Below are 17727 nucleotides of genomic sequence, written 5' to 3' on the forward strand. Positions count from 1 at the left end.
AAACTCTCTTCTGCTGCACAAACTGCATGACCTCAACTTCTCCTCTGATACTGTTGCATAGTTCTCCAGCTATCTCACTGACAGATCTCAATCAGTGACATGGCACTGTGCACTCTTCCCCTCCTTTCACTGTCAAAATGGGTGTACCTCAAGGGTCTATCCTAGGGTCTTTACTATTCAACTCTATACCACCTATCCTCAGTCATCTTTAGTGCAATATGCAGATGACTCTACAGTCATCACCACAGCCAATTCTCCCTCTAAGCTCTTCTCAGCTACTCAGGCATCTTTTAACTTAGTTGAAACATGGCTCGCCAACAACCAGCTCATCCTTAACCCTAAAAAAGAAAAGCTGTTACGCTTCCTACCTAAAAAGTTCAACAATATTAAACCCTCCTTCTCCATACAATCCCTTAATAACACTCCTATCCAGGTAGAATCCATTTCTAAGCTCTTAGGCGTAACCATCAACGATCAGCTTAAATTTGACTTGCATGTTAATGACTGCATCAAAAAGACTCATTCAAAATAAGAAGTTATGCACTCACCATAACGTTCCATCTGAGTAGTTATACTTCATTTTTCAGCAACCTGTGGGTATACGGATCCGTATCGGATCCGAGCTGGCAACTTTTTTTCTAGCATCTGCTCCAAGCTCCGAGCTCCTCCCCTTACCTATAATGCACTACCATCTCCTACATTCCCTCAAATCAAGTTTGCTGCAACCAAATACATAAGCAACTCAGCCCAATGAACCAAACCTGTATAGACAGGGCAAGGTACGGGGGACGGAGGGAGGGAATGTTGCAGAAAAATGAAATATAACTACTCGGATGGAACGTTATGGTGAGTACATAACTTCTTTATCTGAAGTAGTTAACTTCATTTTATCTGCAACCTGTGGGACAGAGCCCCTAGCTACTCCAATCCTGGGAGGCCCTTATGGAAGGATATTCCTGAGCACCGCAGAGCCAAAGGGTGCTCTTCCCCTAGAAATCAGATCTAATTTGTAATGGGAAATGAAGGTATGTGAATTGGCCCAGGTCACTGCTGCACAAATGTTGTCCAAAGGAACTCTAGACCAAAAGGCAGCAGAAGTCGCCATGGACCTGGTAAAGTGAGGTTTAACAATACCAGGAGGAGATAAACATTTTGCTTTGTAAGCATGTGAAATGCAAAGAGTGATCCATCTGGCCAAAGAAACTTTAAAAATAGCTTTTCATAGAAATGCTTTGGAAAAGGAAACAAACTGGTCAGTCTTGCGGAATGATTTTGTTCTATGAAGATAAAAACGAAGCTGTCTATGAACATCTAACAAATGAAGTTTGTATTCACCTTTATTTTGGAAGTTAGGGAAGAAAACAGGCAGATTAATGGACTGGTTTATGTTTGCTTCAGATGCCACTTTGGGTAAGAAGGAAGGATTAGTAAGGAGAAAGACCCTATCCTTATGGAAGGCCAAATAAGGAGGCACGCCAGACAGAGCTTGAAGCTCAGAAACCCTCCTAGCAGATGTAATGGCGACTAGGAAAGCTGTCTTCCAGGATAAAAATTTTAAATCCACCGAAGCTGCAGGTTCGAATGGAGGAGCCACCAATGCCTGTAGGACAAAGGTAAGGTCCCAAGGGGGCACTGAATCCCTGACAGGAGGGCGCAACAGAAAAGTGCCTTTAAGAAAGGCCTTACACAGCCTAGAAGAGGCTAAGGCAATGTTGTCTTTACCAACATGAAAACTAGAAATGGCTGCCAATTGTACTTTCACTGTGGAGGAACTAGCTCCTTGCTGAAAAATGCCAGACAAGAAATCCAACACCGCTGGAACAGGGGCTGTAAAGGGATCTAGTTTTCTCTGTGAGGCCCACATGGAAAAACACTTCCATTTACTGCGATAAAGTTTCCTAGTGGAATCTTTAAGAGGAGCCACCAGAATGGATTTTACTGGGGATGAAAAACCGGGAGTCCTAGCAATCAACGGAACTGGAGCAACCAAGCTGTCAGCTTGAGGCTGCCCAGGTCGGGCAGATGGGTCCCCGACGGATGGGAGATTAGATCCGGGCAGAGATCCAGAACCTCCAGAGGAGTTTAGAGATGAAACCAAAGGAATGGGAACCAAACTTGACTAGGCCAGAACGGGACAATGAGGATAACTTTGCACCGCAGTCGGCAAGCTTTCTTTAGAAACTTTGGAATGAGTGGCAATGGTGGATAAGCATACAGAAGCCCGGGGGGCCAAGCATGGACTAGAGCGTCTCTGGGGACTTCCCCTGGTGAGGGAATCAGAGCAAAGAACTCGTTGCACTTCGCGTTGGATGGAGATGCGAAGAGATCGCAGCAAGGCTGACCCCATGCACGGAAGATCTCCTCAGTTACTGACTGTTTCAGAGACCACTCATACGGCATCAGAACAGCCCGACTCAATCAGTCCGCTAAAATGTTGGAGCGCCCCGGGATGTGCGTTGCTATCAGAAACCGACCGGTGGAGATCGCCCATTCCCACACTCTCATGGCCTCGCGACATAGGGGGTAGGATCTGGTTCCCCCCTGCTTGTTGATATACCAGACAACTGACATGTCTGACTGAACTGCAATCAATCCAAGAGGAAGGACAGTGTGAAAAGCTTCCAACGCTAAAAGCACTGCCCTCATCTCTAGAACATTTATGTGCAACTCGGTCTCTGACTGAGACCATGTGCCTTGGACTGTCCTTCCCAAACAGTGCTCCCCCCGCCCGAGTTGTGAGGTGTCCGTGGTCACTGTGGCTTGGACTGGAGATGACGCGAAGGGGCGTCCTTCTGATATCTCCGGTGAACTTAACCACCAAAGAAGAGACATCTTGCAGACGTGACTGATCCTGATCGGAATTCCATGGGCAGGTCTAGCCAAGATCATTGAACAGCCAGAGTCCATTGAAGAACCCGCATATGAAGGCGCGCACAAGGGAGAATTGATATGGAGGCAGCCATGGAGCCCAGTGCCCGAGGAACCTCGCTCGCCTTTGGAGACTTGAAGTTCTCTATCTGAGCTATGTGGCACCTGAGGTGTAAGATCCTGTCTGGAGTTAAGAATATCTTCATATGCAAAGTGTCTAGCTGTGCCCCAATGAAGTCTAGAACTTGTACTGGTTGCAATTGGGATTTCTGAACATTGACTAATTCCCAGTAGATATGCCAACCGAATGAAGTAATCTCGGGCCAGACAAAGGTGATGCTTGTTGGGCGCGGGGAAGAGCCAGTCGTCCAGGTAAGGAAATACCTGAATAACCCTGAAGCCTCAGGTGAGCCGCTACAACTGCCATTACCTTAGTGAACACCCTGGGGGCTGTGGTGAGACCGAAGGGTAGGGCTCTGAACTGAAAATGACTGGCTCCCAGTTGGAAGTGCAGAAACCTCCTGGAGCTTCTGTGAATCTTGATGTGGTAGTAAGCATCCTGGAGATCTAACAAGCACATCCAGTCGCACTCTCGGAGATAAGGTGAATGGACTGTAGGGTGACCATCCAGAATTTCTGTTTGGCTACAGACAGGTTCAACGTTGACAGGTCTAGAATGGGCCTGAGGTCTCCCATCTTTTTTGGCACTAAAAAGAACCTTGAGTAGACTTCTGATCCGGACTGATCGGGGGGACCTGTTCGATGGCTCGTTTGAGAAACAACTTTGAAACTTCTAGAGCTGCGGCCTCCCTGTGAGCAGGTGGAACATCCGGAAGGCATTTTGGAATATTTGGAGGGGCAACAAATGGGATAGTGTAACCTCTGGATATGATCTGTAACACCCAGCGATCTGTCATAACGGACTCCCATGCGCTGGGTGTAAGGACAATCTTCCCCCGACTGCCTCCAGAGTAGGACAGCCGGGCAACCCCTCAGGGCTGCTGACCGGGTCTATCAGAAAAGGGTTCCCTAGACCCAAAATTCCTGGGACCCCCTCTACCTCTGAGTCGGCATCGATCCTGTCCCCCTCTACCTCTGGGGGAATAGTTGTCCTGAGACTCCTGGGAAAACTGAGATTATCGGAACCATATCCTCTTCTGCCCTCTGATTCCTAGAGAAGGACCACTGAGGGTTAGAGAAGCGGATCCCGACGCAGACAAAGTCTTCCCATCCTTTTCGCTCTGGACAAGTGTGTCACGTACTGTCTTCCCAAAAAGAGAAGAACCATCGTAGAGAGCATTAATAAACGATGCCTTGAAAGGGTCTGCGAACTGACACTACCAGAGCCAGGCATGGCGCCTCATGGCTATGCCTGTCCCAGCTGCCCTAGCTGCTCCTTCCGTAGCATGGGAAAGGAGCTGCATAGATGTGTTTGAGACTGACTTCAGAGTAGACATTTTCGCAGAGAACTGTTTGTCCTGCGGCGATAAAGACTCTGGGGGCGACTCAGCGAATTCCGATGCAAGGTCTCGCTGAAGCCGGATCACATGTGCCAAATAGTTCAGCACACAGATTGAAAAGGTCGCTGAGGAACAGAAGCGCTTCCCAAACCTATCCACCGACCTGGACTCCTTGTCTGGAGGGTGGACTGAGGAACTCTCCTGTGCTAGTTCCATCATGGTGGCTGCTGCGACCAACATAGCGTTAACTGGGGCTCCTTTTGACCAAGGTTGTCTGTCGGAAGGGGGAGATAACATTTTGTCAGGGAGTTTGAGGATGGGCTCTACGATGTCAGGCTCCTTCCATGCCCGCATGGTGATAAGGTTCACCAAGGGGTCCGCTGGTGGGGACACCCAGGAAGTAGATGGGCCCATGCCAAAGGCCTCTAGGAACACTGACTCATCCCCAGAAGGTTTTGGGGCTGACCAACCTCCCCTCTGGTGGAGCATCTCCATGATTTTTCCAAAGGAGACGTCTTTGGGAGGTGACCTGGGGGAACCTTCTCCTTCATCTAAGTCAGTGTCCATAGTGAGGGACTTGAGGGAGTCCAAGTGCCTCCTTTTGCACTTGCGCTTATGGTGACCCTCTTCAGTGGGACTCTCAGAAGAGGAAACTGTGAGCCGCAGGGGGTTCTTCAGGGAAAATAAACTGGGGATCCCCTAGCACGGGCTGTACCTGAGACAGGATGAAGGGAGTTGTCGCCAAATCCAGGGATGTTTGGGTGGAATCCGAGGGGATGGGCTGGGGTCTCAATCCCTGAGAGAGAACCCTCTCCACCACTTCGAAGGCCGAAGGAGAGTGGACCTCCTTGGCACCCAGCAAGGAAGACGCCCTCCCCCGGATCTGAAGCGGGGACCGGAGCGAAGCAAGGGTAGCCTGAAGTCCGAGGAAATGGGACAGATCTGAAAAGGGCAGAGCCGAAGAATCCATTCCCTCGAGTCCGACTCCTTGTCCGCGTCTCCGGGAATTAGTCGGATCCGGGGAACTCAAGGTAACAGCCGGAGTCGAGGTTGGAGGAACCATCGGCGCCGAGCTACCAGCTCCGAAAATCCTCGGATCAAAGAGCCCCGAAGCCGAAGCACAGATCGGGGAAGGAGAGATGGGGTGGAAAAAGGGCATGGAGGTCCCCCCTCCAGAGGGAGAGAGGCTTGGCAAGACTCCCATCTGTATTTGGGTCTGAATAAATCTACGAATCATCCTGTCCATGTCCAAGTCCGATAAGCTCAGAGTCAATCGCGAAGAGGCCACCGACTCGGATCTGGCTGGTCTGCGCAATGACGGGGAGGAAGGCCTCGGATCTGAATGTTCCAAAGGCTCTGGTGAGAAACGAGGAGACCGGAGCCATGGAGAAACTGGCCTCATGGCCTTAGAAGGGGGACTAAGAAAGAGCTCCCTGTCCGGGGATCTCTTGCGAGGTCTGTCCTTTCTCTTGTCCCTATCCTCTTTGCGTCTTTCTCTGTCCTTTTCCTTGTCAGCCATGCTGACTGTAGATTTGTCTTTACTTGACCCAGCACCAGAAGAAAAGGGAGCTTGAGTCCCTGTCTGGGTGGGAGGATGAGCACTAGTTACCTAGGCCGTGGCAGATGCCAGCATGGATGGGGGGAGAAGGCCTTTAGCTACTAATTTGGCCTTCTGATCCCTGAGGGCCCTAGGACTGAACCCGGTGGAGATGGCACATTGTGTGGACAAATGTGCTAGTCCCACGCAAATAACACACAGAGTGTGACCATCAGCCAGGGAGAGCTTATGGCCACACACTGTGCATTTCTTGAACACAGATTTTGGCTGATCAGCCATGGTCCTGCAGCAAAAAAAACACTACCTACTAAAAAAACACCACACACAAACACAGGTAGGGGAAGGGCAGGCCTAACAACTACTCTACCGAGTTTAACAAAAACTTTTTTTTTTTTGACTAACCGACAAACAAGCGATATACTAAAGGGGAGGAAGGGAAATAAACAACTCAGACACACAAAGAGACTAATATTAATAAAACTTACTATCCCTGAGCTCAGAGTGAAGGAGACCATGATGCACACTACTGGCGCGGCAAACGAGATCTGAGGGAAGGTAGAAGATGGTAGTGCATTATGGGTAGGGGAGGAGCTTGGAGCACATGCTAGAAAAAAGTTGCCGGCTTGGATCGATACGGATCCGAATACCTACAGGTTGCAGATAAAATGAAGTTAACTACTTCAGATTGGAAATTAAACCAGAAGTAGATAAATAAAAATCAGGCAGCAAGTGAATATGCCAAAAAACAGAAAAAAAGAATAAGAAGGATCAGATGAGAAGGCAAAACATGTGGAAAAGGCATATACATAGCTACAAATACAGAAAACTCCTGGAACAACCTCATGTTGATCAAGATCTGACACAGAAATGGTTAAGGAGAGGTGAATTTACACCAAAAGACAGAAGAGTAATTAATACTGCCAGCCCACAATAACGGACTACATACACGTTGGTTTACAAAGTCCACTGAATATCTGGGAGAAAGACAAATACAGGTTTTACATAACAGAACTGGAAACAGTTGACATACTGCTGTTGGGTGTGACATACAAATCATGGAGCTAGTGTACAACTTGGACCGAAGCTCCAAAGGCAGTGGTGTCTCCACATTCATAAAGAATGTGCACACCTCCAGACTGGTAGCCCAACATAATGCACCTGAGATACTTCAGGTGCAGCTAACATTGGGTAAGACAGAGATTCAGGTCATAGCCTCATATGGTCCACCAACCATGTCCCAAAACTCACACTCCATGTTCCTAAGCACCCTGGAGAATATTAGGGTCCAACCTAACACTCATATACTGGGCAACTTCAACTACCCCGACATTAACTGGGAAAACTACTCGTACCAATACACTTGCCCAATGCTTTCTGGAATTCATTAATTCCAATGATCTGGACCAGCTTGTTCTTACCCCCACTAGAGGTAGCAACATCCTTGGTCATTACTAAGATGGGCGACCGTTGCTCTACACCAATAGTCAACTCCTTCCTGGTTAGAACCAACCACAAACTAATCACCTTGGAAATGCACATCCCTCCCACCCTACCCACAAAGGTAACCACCATGAAAAACTTCTCCAAAGCTAACTTTGGGCTCCTAAAAACAGAGGTGGCTAACTTCACGGCACCCATGCAAATGGAGAATAGTTGCGTGACGCCGAATAATACACCAATGCACTATGAACACGTACACAAATGCATGAATCTCGCCATACCCAATAGAACCAAGATGCTCTCCTCAAAAAAAAAGGAAGCCAACCTGGTGGTCCCCTACCATAAACAAACTCTACAACAGAAGGAGGAAACTGATGCAGAATAAGGCAAAGTCCTAAGACTGGAAAAAACTCCCTTATCAGCCTCAACAAAAGATTGAGATTCCTCATAAAATCTTCTAAATCTAGCTATGAAAACAGAATTGCAGCAGATAGAAAGACGACCACAAGGCTTTCTATAGTTATGTAAAGAATTTCCATGGCAATACCCAGATTTGCTCTGAGCTACTGCACAATGGTACTTCCTATACCAAGCCAACAGATATTGCCAATATACTGGCCAACAGATTTAGTGCCAACTAATATCAGTAGATAGCCAGGCACCCAGTATTACTGCTGCACAGGTTAAAACAGCACTGTCCAAGGCCAAGAATACAGATTCTATGGGACCTGACAATATCCCTGGCTGTGTTCTACATGAACTACAGAGTGAAATGGCACCTCACCTGTGTGTCCTGTTCAATCACAGCCTCACCTCAGACTTTGCCCCTACCAAATGGCACACTGCTACAGTCATCCCTCTCCACAAAGGAGGAGCGACTACAGACCCCAGGAATTATCGCCTAATTAGCCTGACGAGTCTGATATGAAAAGCTATGGAATGCATCATCATGGACCTAATAAACAAGGATATAGGGAATCTCCAAACTCTGGATCCTACACAGTTCTTTTTGTGAAAGGTAGGTCATGCCTGGTCAACTTATTTGAGTCAGTCATCAGAGCTGTGGATGAAGACATCGTGGTTCATACAGCCTACCTTGATCTGGCCAAGGCCTCTGACACCATTCCCCATGCAGGAATCATAGAAAAACTCATTAAGGTAGGCATCAACCCCTATATCACTAGGTGGGTTGCAGACTGCCTCACAGATAGAACCCACAGTGGAAAGTAGCTGACCCGAAGTCAGACGACTGCAGACCAGTCACGAGTGGAGTCCCACAGGGTTCGGTCCTGGGTCCTCCCATGTTTGGTATCTACTTCTCAAGTCTAGGCCAACACAAAGGGACTCTGGCTACCAAAGTTCACAGACGATTGCAAGTTAGGAGCTATTATTAACTTTCCAAGTGATGCTGACATCCTACAGAAAGGCCTCAATGACACCAACGACTGGTGTCAGAACCATGGCCTTAAGCTCAATGCCCAAAAATGTGTCGTCATCCCCCTTGGGGAAAACCCGGTTCCCTTGAATTACCACATTGATGGTAGTCCACTGAACACAGAAGGCTTTATATAAGAGATCTGGGAACACAGGTTGACAGCAACCTCTCTTTTGACCACCATGTTGCCACTGTGGTCAGAAAGTCCTTCTATGTGGCACATCTCATTACTAAGGGTTTTGCATCCAGGAAGAAGGTGGTCATTGTCTCCCTCTACTCTTCCCTCATTAGGCCAATCATCGACTACAATGCCCCATTTGGCAAGTACCGCACTAGACACCTGCAACAACTGGAGAGGCCGTAAAAGTACCTCACATAGAGGATCCTAGGCCTTAAACACTTGTCCTATATGGACAGACTCAAAAAATTCAAACTATTCTTTCTCTCATACCGCCTACTTAGAGGCGATCTCTGCTTGACTTACAAAAGCCATGTCTGACCCAGCTCTGTTAGAAATGCTGCATCTAAAGAAATCCCAATCCCTCCACACCACAAGCTCCAGAGATCTTAACCTCATTACCACAATCAACAGAACATGCTGGAGGGACAGGTTCATAACCCAGAGACTGCCCATGCTATTGAAGAGACTTCCCATACATGTCAAGCAGAGCACCTCACTGGGCCTCTTCAAGAAAAATCTTGATGAGTGGATGGGAAATAGAAAATTCACCCCGGGGATCACTCCAGTGGCTCTACTCAACAGAGGCACTAGGAACTAAGGTCGGGTGGCACAATGCCAGGGTAATCCTATGGGGTAGGCTTGTAAAGGCTCCAGGGCCATTAGCCTAGTACGCACCTATGAACCTACAACAATGTGGCAAGACCGCAACCCTGGGGATTGTGCAAACATTACAATACTAAAATAGCTGAGAAGCACTGGTAACATGAGCCACAAAACAATATACAGAATGACGAAGTTTATATCACATGGGATCACCCATTACTAACAGTTCAAAAAGTAGATGGCAAAAACAGATATAGTAGTCTGTGAAAAGAAAACAAATGTAGCATTGATCATTGAAATTGCTACATCCAGTGATTACAGTGTCTATGTACAAACAGAGACAGTCATAAAATACCAGGATTTGCAGGCAGAAACAAGGGCAATGTGGCAGAAGGATACTCAGACAGTTCCAACAGTAGTAGGAACAATGGGACTCATAAAAAAGAATTTACAGTCGTATTTAGAAATGCTACAGATACATGTAAACTCCATATGAACTACAGGAGGAGTCAATTCTAGACGTATTGCAGGTGCTGTGAAGAGCACTTTTGGCTGACATCAAAGACTGAAACAATACTGATTTCACGAACTTTAACTACACTGACTTTGGAATGGGGCCCATTCTCATCGTGGTACTCGAAACCCAAAAGACTTGTGGAATTTAAATCAAGGGAGCTGTCATGCACTGCACTTAGGTGGTCAGCTCTCTTAAGTGGGTGCTCCTACTCTGTAAGATCGGACTAGCGGATTCATATACATTTCTGCTCGTTTTATTTACTAACAGTTCTGGACATGATTTTGATCATGCATCAGTTCTGTGTACATTAAGACTATAAAGTTTACTGCCCTACCACTACTACCACTATTTTATAATCTCAAAACAATTTATTATAGCTTGGACCTTCCTTTAGGCTTTACATGTAGCCTTCATTTTATTGACACTATTTCACTTCACCTCATGCCCAAAATAAATAAATAAAAATAAAATGTAAAGCACTTTATGGTTTAGTTTGCTCCTGAAAATACAGGCAGCTTCAATGTACCAAATTCCTTCAGAAGATATGCCAACGTAAGGTTTCCAAACAAGGCAGCAAAAGAGCTTTACACCAAGCAAATGAATGCTACAACAGCCTGCCCAACTCCATCATCATACATAAATTAGACAGAAATTACTATGCAGCTTTTAACGCTAGAAGAAAAGTAAGTACAATAAAATCATAGCATATGCCTTTCTACTCCTACTTAGTTTTGAGAGTTTCACAGACGGCACTCTGCAGCAAGAATTTGATAGCAAACCAACCAGAAGAGGACAGAGTTTGATGAAAACGTACACCACCACTCTGTCATTTAGACCAGCATCACTTTGGAAACTTAGCCACTATGTGAACCAAAGCAGCCAGCAATCAAAAATTCACGAAAATACAGAATTACTGAACTTCCTTTACACAGCAAGACAGCACTGCATTTACCTGAGCGGCGTGGAGTTTCCACCTCAGGGACTACAGGTTCAAATCGGCTGAGCCTTGATTTTGTTTTATGACGTTCATCACGTTCTTCTTGAATTCTGTATAAGTAGTTAAAAAAAAATACTCATTTGTAACAAAAAAATTGTGTACTTGATACAAGCTGAAAATGTTATTCTTCTGTAATACCCCTAATTTTAAAACATGTCACAATAATTCAAGTTTTGAACATTAAATATTCAGCATCTAATTTAACTGAGGCAAATGGTTTAATGCTGCTCTTTCCAGAATTTACTGAATCTGGTAAGAAACTGAAAATATGTACTTAAAGCAAAGACTATTGGCTTAAAACTATATACAGTATAAAAAATATACACTTATCATTGCCAAAACTGCAGCTGAGATGATCTGAAAAATGGACATGTAAGTTTTACTATACAGGTCAAAATACTGAGAAAATGTAAAATATGAAGATTGCATTAAGTTAACTAAATGCAAAATAATAAAATGTTGGCAAAAATCAACACTAAAGCTGCCTCAACATCTAACTGGAACTCCAACCAGGTTCAACTAGTTTCCGAAGCACCGGATGTCCATCTGGAGGAGGGGACAGCTTTTGCTACAGGAGGCAGTCTTGCCTACCGCAGGGGTGATGGAGGCAGAAACTAGTTGTTTGATCCCAGTAAGATGCAACACATACTTATCAAGTCTTGGAAACAGCAAGACATTGTGAATACACACCTGAACGCCAACTGTGCAACAATGTAATGAGCATGCTCACAGGTTCATTTCTGTCAATAGCCAAATGGCTAAATAGAGTTCTGATTAAAAAAGGTTACTATTAATTCCACTCAACTAGTTTCTTTTTAAAAGTTGTACTTATTTATATTTTGTTAGTAGGTTAGTTTTACTAGGTAGAAGCTGTGCTTATAGAAGGGATAAGAAAAAGTCCCCATAATGTAGAGAAGTTAAAACTGTTAAATAATACACTATATTTCAGATCTGAATGTACACATGCAGTTAAAAATAGGGAAAATTTAAAAAATTAAGACAATTAATAGCAATCAAAAATATTAAATGACTGCTTAGCTAGACTTCACAACAGTATGTTTAGTAATATACTCTACACATATTGCCAGAGTTTCTGTCTTGATGCCCTTAATGGTAACAATCAGTCTCAATGGCAGATCATTCAAAACTTTATAAATGTTGGAAATCAAAAATGAAACTTGTCTTCAAACACCTCATCCTCAGTAAGCCTGTTACTTTAGCTGTGATTAACTCTTCTACTTCCCATTATTAAATGCTATCAGTCCACAAATTTCCTGCATCATATTCACAGTCACAATGTCACAGGATTAGATAACAAAACCAGTATTTTAGCCTGCCAACATAATCAAGTACTTCAAAAGCTCTGCCTTTATCTCCAGAACTAAATATAATAAGAAGTTATGTACTCACCATAACGTTCCATCTGAGTAGGTGGCTTCATTTGTCTGCAACCTGTGGGTCTTGGATCCGATATCGGATCCGAGCCGGCAACTTGTTTCATAGCCAATGGATCCGAGCTCCTAGCTCCTCCCCTCACCCATAATCCCCTGCCAACCCCTCCATGACCTCAGATCAAGTTTGCCCCTCTATAGATACCCAAAAGAGGTATTCCAATAAACAACCTACATAGATCCATTCTGAAGGCCAGGGGGAAGGAGGGGGGATGGTTGCAGACAAATGAAGCCACCTACTCAGATGGAACGCTATGGTGAGTACATAACTTCTTAATCTGAAGTAGGGACTTCATTTGTCAGCAACCTGTGGGACAGAGTCCCCAAGCTACCTGAATCTTGGGCGGCCATCATGGAAGGATATTGCGGAGCCAAAGGATGCTCTCCCTCTAGAAATTACGTCCAGTTTGTAGTGGTTAATAAAGGTATGAGATGAGGCCCAAGTGGCTGCCGAACAAATATCATCCAACGGAACTCTAGATTTGAAGGCAGCAGAAGTAGAGATGGAACGAGTGGAATGTGCGCAAACTCCTCCAGGTGCGGGTCTCCCAGAAGCTTGGTAAGCTAAAAGAATACATTGGGAAATCCAGCGTGACAAGGTGATTTTTGAGACTGCTTTCCCCAAATTGAATTTGGCAAAGGAAATGAACAGCTGGTCAGATTGCCTGTGACCAGCAGTCCTATGAGTATAAAAACGTAGCTGCCAATGAACATCTAATGAGTGCAACTTGTACTCTCCTTTATTCTGATATTTAGGAAAGAAGACCGGTAGATTTATGGATTGATTTATATTGGTTTCTGATGCTACTTTGGGAAGGAAGGAGGGAGGGATTGGTCCTGAGGTACACTCTGTCCGGCTGAAAAATCAAGTAAGGAGGCTTCACAGAAAGGGCTTGAAGTTCCGAAACTCTTTTCGCGGAAGTAATGGCTACAAGGAACGCTGTTTTCCAGGACAAGTATTTGAGATCCACTGAAGCGGCAGGCTCAAATGGGGGAGCAGTTAGGGCTTGAAAAACTAGTGAAAGATCCCAAGGGGGTACGGCTTCTTTGATAGGGGGTCTAAGCAGAAAAGTACCCTTGAGAAAGGTTTTACACAATTTGGCCGACATCGAGGGCCCTGTGTCATGTCCCACATGGTAATGGGAGATGGCCGCCAATTGTACTTTGACGGTTGAGCAACTAGCGCCTTCCTGAAAGAGTCCGGTTAGGAAGTCTAGTATGGATGGAAGAGGGGCAGTAAAGGGATCTAGATTATGATGCTCCGCCCAGACGGAAAAACGTTTCCATTTACTGCGGTACACTTTCCTGGTGGAAGGTTTATGCGCTGCCATGAGGATGGCTTTGACTGGTGAAGAGATACCGGGAGTCCTAACTAGGAGTGGAACTGGAGCAACCAAGCTATCAGCTTCAGACTGTCCAGATTTGGGGTCGACAAGCCCGACGGATGGGAGATTAGATCCGGACTGGGATCCAGAATCCAGGGGGGATTCACTAGGTGAGACCACAGGTAAGGGAACCAAGTTTGCCGAGGCCAGAATGGGGCAATGAGGATCAGCCTGCTCCCCAACTGCGAGACTTTCTGTAAGAGCTGTAGCATCAGGGGTAGAGGAGGATAGGCATAAAGTAGACCGGGCGGCCAAGCATGCACCAGAGCGTCTCTTGGAGTTTCCCCTGGAGGGGGAATCAGAGCGAAGAAATTGTCACATTTGGTGTTTGAGGGAGAGGCAAAGAGATCGCAGCAGAGTTGCCCCCATATTGCGAATATCTGCTTCGCTACTAGTGGGTTGAGAGACCACCCGTAAGGGGAAAGAATGGTGCGGCTGAGTTTGTCCGCTAGGATGTTGGCCCGCCCCGGAATGTGCGTTGCAATCAGAAAGCGGTTGGTGGAAATCGCCCATTCCCACACTCTCATGACTTCACGGCATAGAGGGTAGGACCTGGTTCCCCCCTGTTTGTTGATGTACCAGACAACAGACATGTTGTCCGACTGAATTGCAATAGTTCCTACAGGGAGGGGATTCTGAAGTGCTTGCCACGCATACAGCACCGCTCTCATCTCCAGAACGTTGATATGCAGGGAGGTCTCTGTATCGTTCCACGTGCCTTGGACTGTCCTGCCTGAATAATGCCCCCCCCCCACCCGAGGCGGGAGGCATCCGTGGTCACCGTGGCGAGAGGGGAGGAGTGCAGAAGGGTCGGCCCGTATGGAGATCCAGAGCATGAAGCCACCGTAACAGGGCCCTCCTGCAAGCCTTGCTGATAGCGATGGGGTGATGGAGAGGAAAAGACTGAAAGGACCATTGCACTAGAAGGGTCCACTGCAGTACCCTCATGTTTAGGTGGGCACATGGAAGGAGCGTTATCGCTGCCGCCATGGAGCCCAGTGCCCTCAGGACCAATTCCGCCGGTGGGGCTTCTGAATGGAGGATGGCCCGCACATGAAGTTGCAAATTCCGTAGTTGTTCCGAAGTCAGGAAGGCTCGTAGATCTCTGGTGTCTATTCTGGCTCCTATAAATTCTATGACTTGTGTCGGAGCAAGGGAAGATTTGTCCGCATTGATCGTGATGCCTAATTGGGGGGGCTAGGCGGAGAAAGCAATCTCTGGATGAGCGAAGTAGATGCCTTGTTGGGGCGGTCAGGAGCCAGTCCAGGTACGGGAAGCCCTGCATTCCCTGGAGTCTCAGGTGGGCCGCTATCACTGCTAACACCTTGGTGAACACCCTGGGGGCTGTGGTGAGGCCAAAGGGAAGGACCCTGAACTGGTAGTGACTGACTCCCAGCCGGAAGTGGAGAAACCTCCTGGATCGTCTGTCCATTAGAATGTGGTAGTATGCATCCTTGAGGTCTATAGAGCACATCCAATCGTTCTCCCGTAGGAGGGGGAGAATAGATTGAAGAGTGACCATTCAGAATTTTTCCTTGGTTACCGACAGGTTCAAATGGGAAAGGTCTAGAATTGGTCTCAAGTCCCCCGTCTTTTTTGGCACCAGAAAGAACCTGGAGTAGAACCCTAATCCGAGCTGGTCTTGGGGGACGGGCTGGATGGCTTTTTCTCCTAGCAGCTGCTGGATTTCTGCAGCTGCAGCCTCCCTCTGATCGGGTGGTACATCGGGGAGGTTCCTGATTTTGGGGACATGAAACATTGGAATTTTGTACCCTCTGGATATAATTCGAAGCACCCAGCGGTCTGACGTGATGGACTCCCATGCCACTAGGTGCTCCGAGAAGCGCCCCCCGACTGCCTCCACAGTGGAGCAGCCAGGCAACCTTTCAGGGCTGCTGCGTGGGCCGGTCAGAGAAGGATTCTCTGGACCCAAAGTTCCTCGGAGCCCCTCTGCCCCTGGGGCGGCATCCTCCCTGTCCTCCTCTGCCACGGAAGGACTGGTTGTCCGGAGCGGGTTGGGAATGTTGTGATTTCTGGAACCACATCTTCTTCTGACCCTTTTGGTTCTTCGAAAAGGACTGCTGGGGAGCAGAGAAGCGGACTCCGATGGCAGACAACGTCTTCACGTCCTTCTCGCTCTGGACTAGCGTCTCGCGAACCGTTTTGCCAAACAGGGCAGAACCATCGAAAGGGGCGTTCGCAAAGGACACTTTAAAGGGCTCCGCAAAGTCACCATGCCGGAGCCAGGCTTGACATCTCATGACTAGGCCCGCTCCGCTAGCTCTAGCGGCTCCCTCGGTGGCGTGGGACAATAGCCGCATAGAGGTATTCGAAACGGATCTCAGAGTGGCCATTCGGGTGGAGTACAACTGTTTGTCCTCCGCCGACATGGACTCAGGGGGGGAGGCAGCGTATTCTTTGATAAGATCCCGCTGCATCCTGATGACGTGTGCCATACAGTTCAGGGACCTTACCGAAAAGGTCGCTGAACTAAAAACTCGCTTCCCTCGATCCATCGAGCAGGACTCCTTGCTCGGTGGATGGACCGAGGGGCTCTCCTGAGCTAGTTCCCTCTTCGTGGCTGCCGCCATCAACATGGCATCTACAGGGGGACCCATGCTCCAGTGGGACCGGTCTGCGGGGGGGCTCAGTATCCTGTCCGGGCGTTTAGGGACTGGCTCCACGGTGTCCGGGTCCTTCCATGCCCTGGTGGTAATAAGGTCCACCAGGGGGTCGGCCGGAGGGGACACCCAAGAGGTAGAGGGGCCTGCTTCGAATGCCTCCAGAAACATGGAATCGTCAGAGGAAGCCTTGGGGTCAGACCACCCACCTCTGATCCTAAGCATTTCCATGATGTCTCCAAAGGAGACATCCTCAGGGGGTGATCTTGGGGAGCCTTCCCCTTCATCCAAGTCCGTGTCCTCGGTTAAGGACTCAGGGGAGTCCACGTGCCTCCTCTTACACTTGTGCTTGCGAGGCACTTCCTCGGGGGGGGGCTGTCCGAGGAGGTCTCGCCAGCAACATCCTGTTCCAATGGGACAACCTGGGACATCAAAGCAGGCTGTCCCTGTGGCCGGGTGATGGAAGCCTGGCCCAGCAGAGAGGGAGTGCAGGGTGGAGCCGAGACAAGGGCCGGGGGTCCGGATGCTCTCGACAGAGCCCTCTCCACTACATCGAAGGCCGAGGGGGAGCCGCTCTCCCTGGGCTCCGAGAGTCGACTCCCACTCGGATCCGATGAAGGGATCGGAACCGGCGCCGTGACTGTCGGATCCGAAGGACCAGTGCACTCCGACCTGGACGGAGCAGAAGGCACACTGAATCCCTCGGATCCGAAGCTCGGTCCATGGCTCTGAGAGGTCAGATCCGAAGATGGAACCGACAGTCTCGAGGGCAGGGTCGGATCCGAAGTGCCAAGCACTGTTGGCGTCGACCCACCCCTCAGGCTCCAACGCTGCCCGGCTCCGAATGCTCTGAACCCGGGAAGTGGGTCGGAGAAGGAGCAATCGGAGCAAAAAAGGGCGTCGAGCTCCCCCCCTGAAGGGGGGGGGGGCAAGAGCACTCCCATCTGCAGCTGGGCCTGGATGAACCTTCGCATCATCCGGTCCAAGTCTGCATCTGACAAGCTGTAGGTCGATCTCGACGAGGCCACCGAGGCAGGCCTGGAATGCCGCCTCGATGACCTCGACGGAGATCGGGCCCCCTCCTCCTCGGGTCCCGGGGAGAAACAAGGAGATCGGAGCCGAGGAGGAGGAGACCTAGAAGCCATGGAGGGAGAAGCCCGCTTAGCCGGCGGGGCCGAAGCGGAGGCCTCGGCCCGCCACTTGTGGTGCTT

At 48.2% G+C, this 17727-nt stretch overlaps 1 protein-coding gene across 3 annotated transcripts in view; it reads right to left on the reverse strand.

Annotated features, from left to right (window-relative positions):
• The window catches only part of LOC122801567 (U2 snRNP associated SURP domain containing), a 2423494-nt gene that overhangs the window by 1186598 nt on the left and 1219169 nt on the right, over positions 1–17727 (reverse strand). For all 3 annotated transcript variants that reach the window (XM_044071008.1, XM_044071006.1, XM_044071007.1), the window contains one exon: positions 11015–11109. In XM_044071008.1, the coding sequence (XP_043926943.1) occupies positions 11015–11109 (95 nt within the window). The remainder of the gene's footprint in view (positions 1–11014; positions 11110–17727) is intronic.

The sequence above is a fragment of the Protopterus annectens genome, chromosome 5.part0 (assembly GCF_019279795.1).
Source record: "Protopterus annectens isolate FY-2018-M chromosome 5.part0, PAN1.0, whole genome shotgun sequence".
Lineage (NCBI taxonomy): Eukaryota > Metazoa > Chordata > Ceratodontiformes > Protopteridae > Protopterus > Protopterus annectens.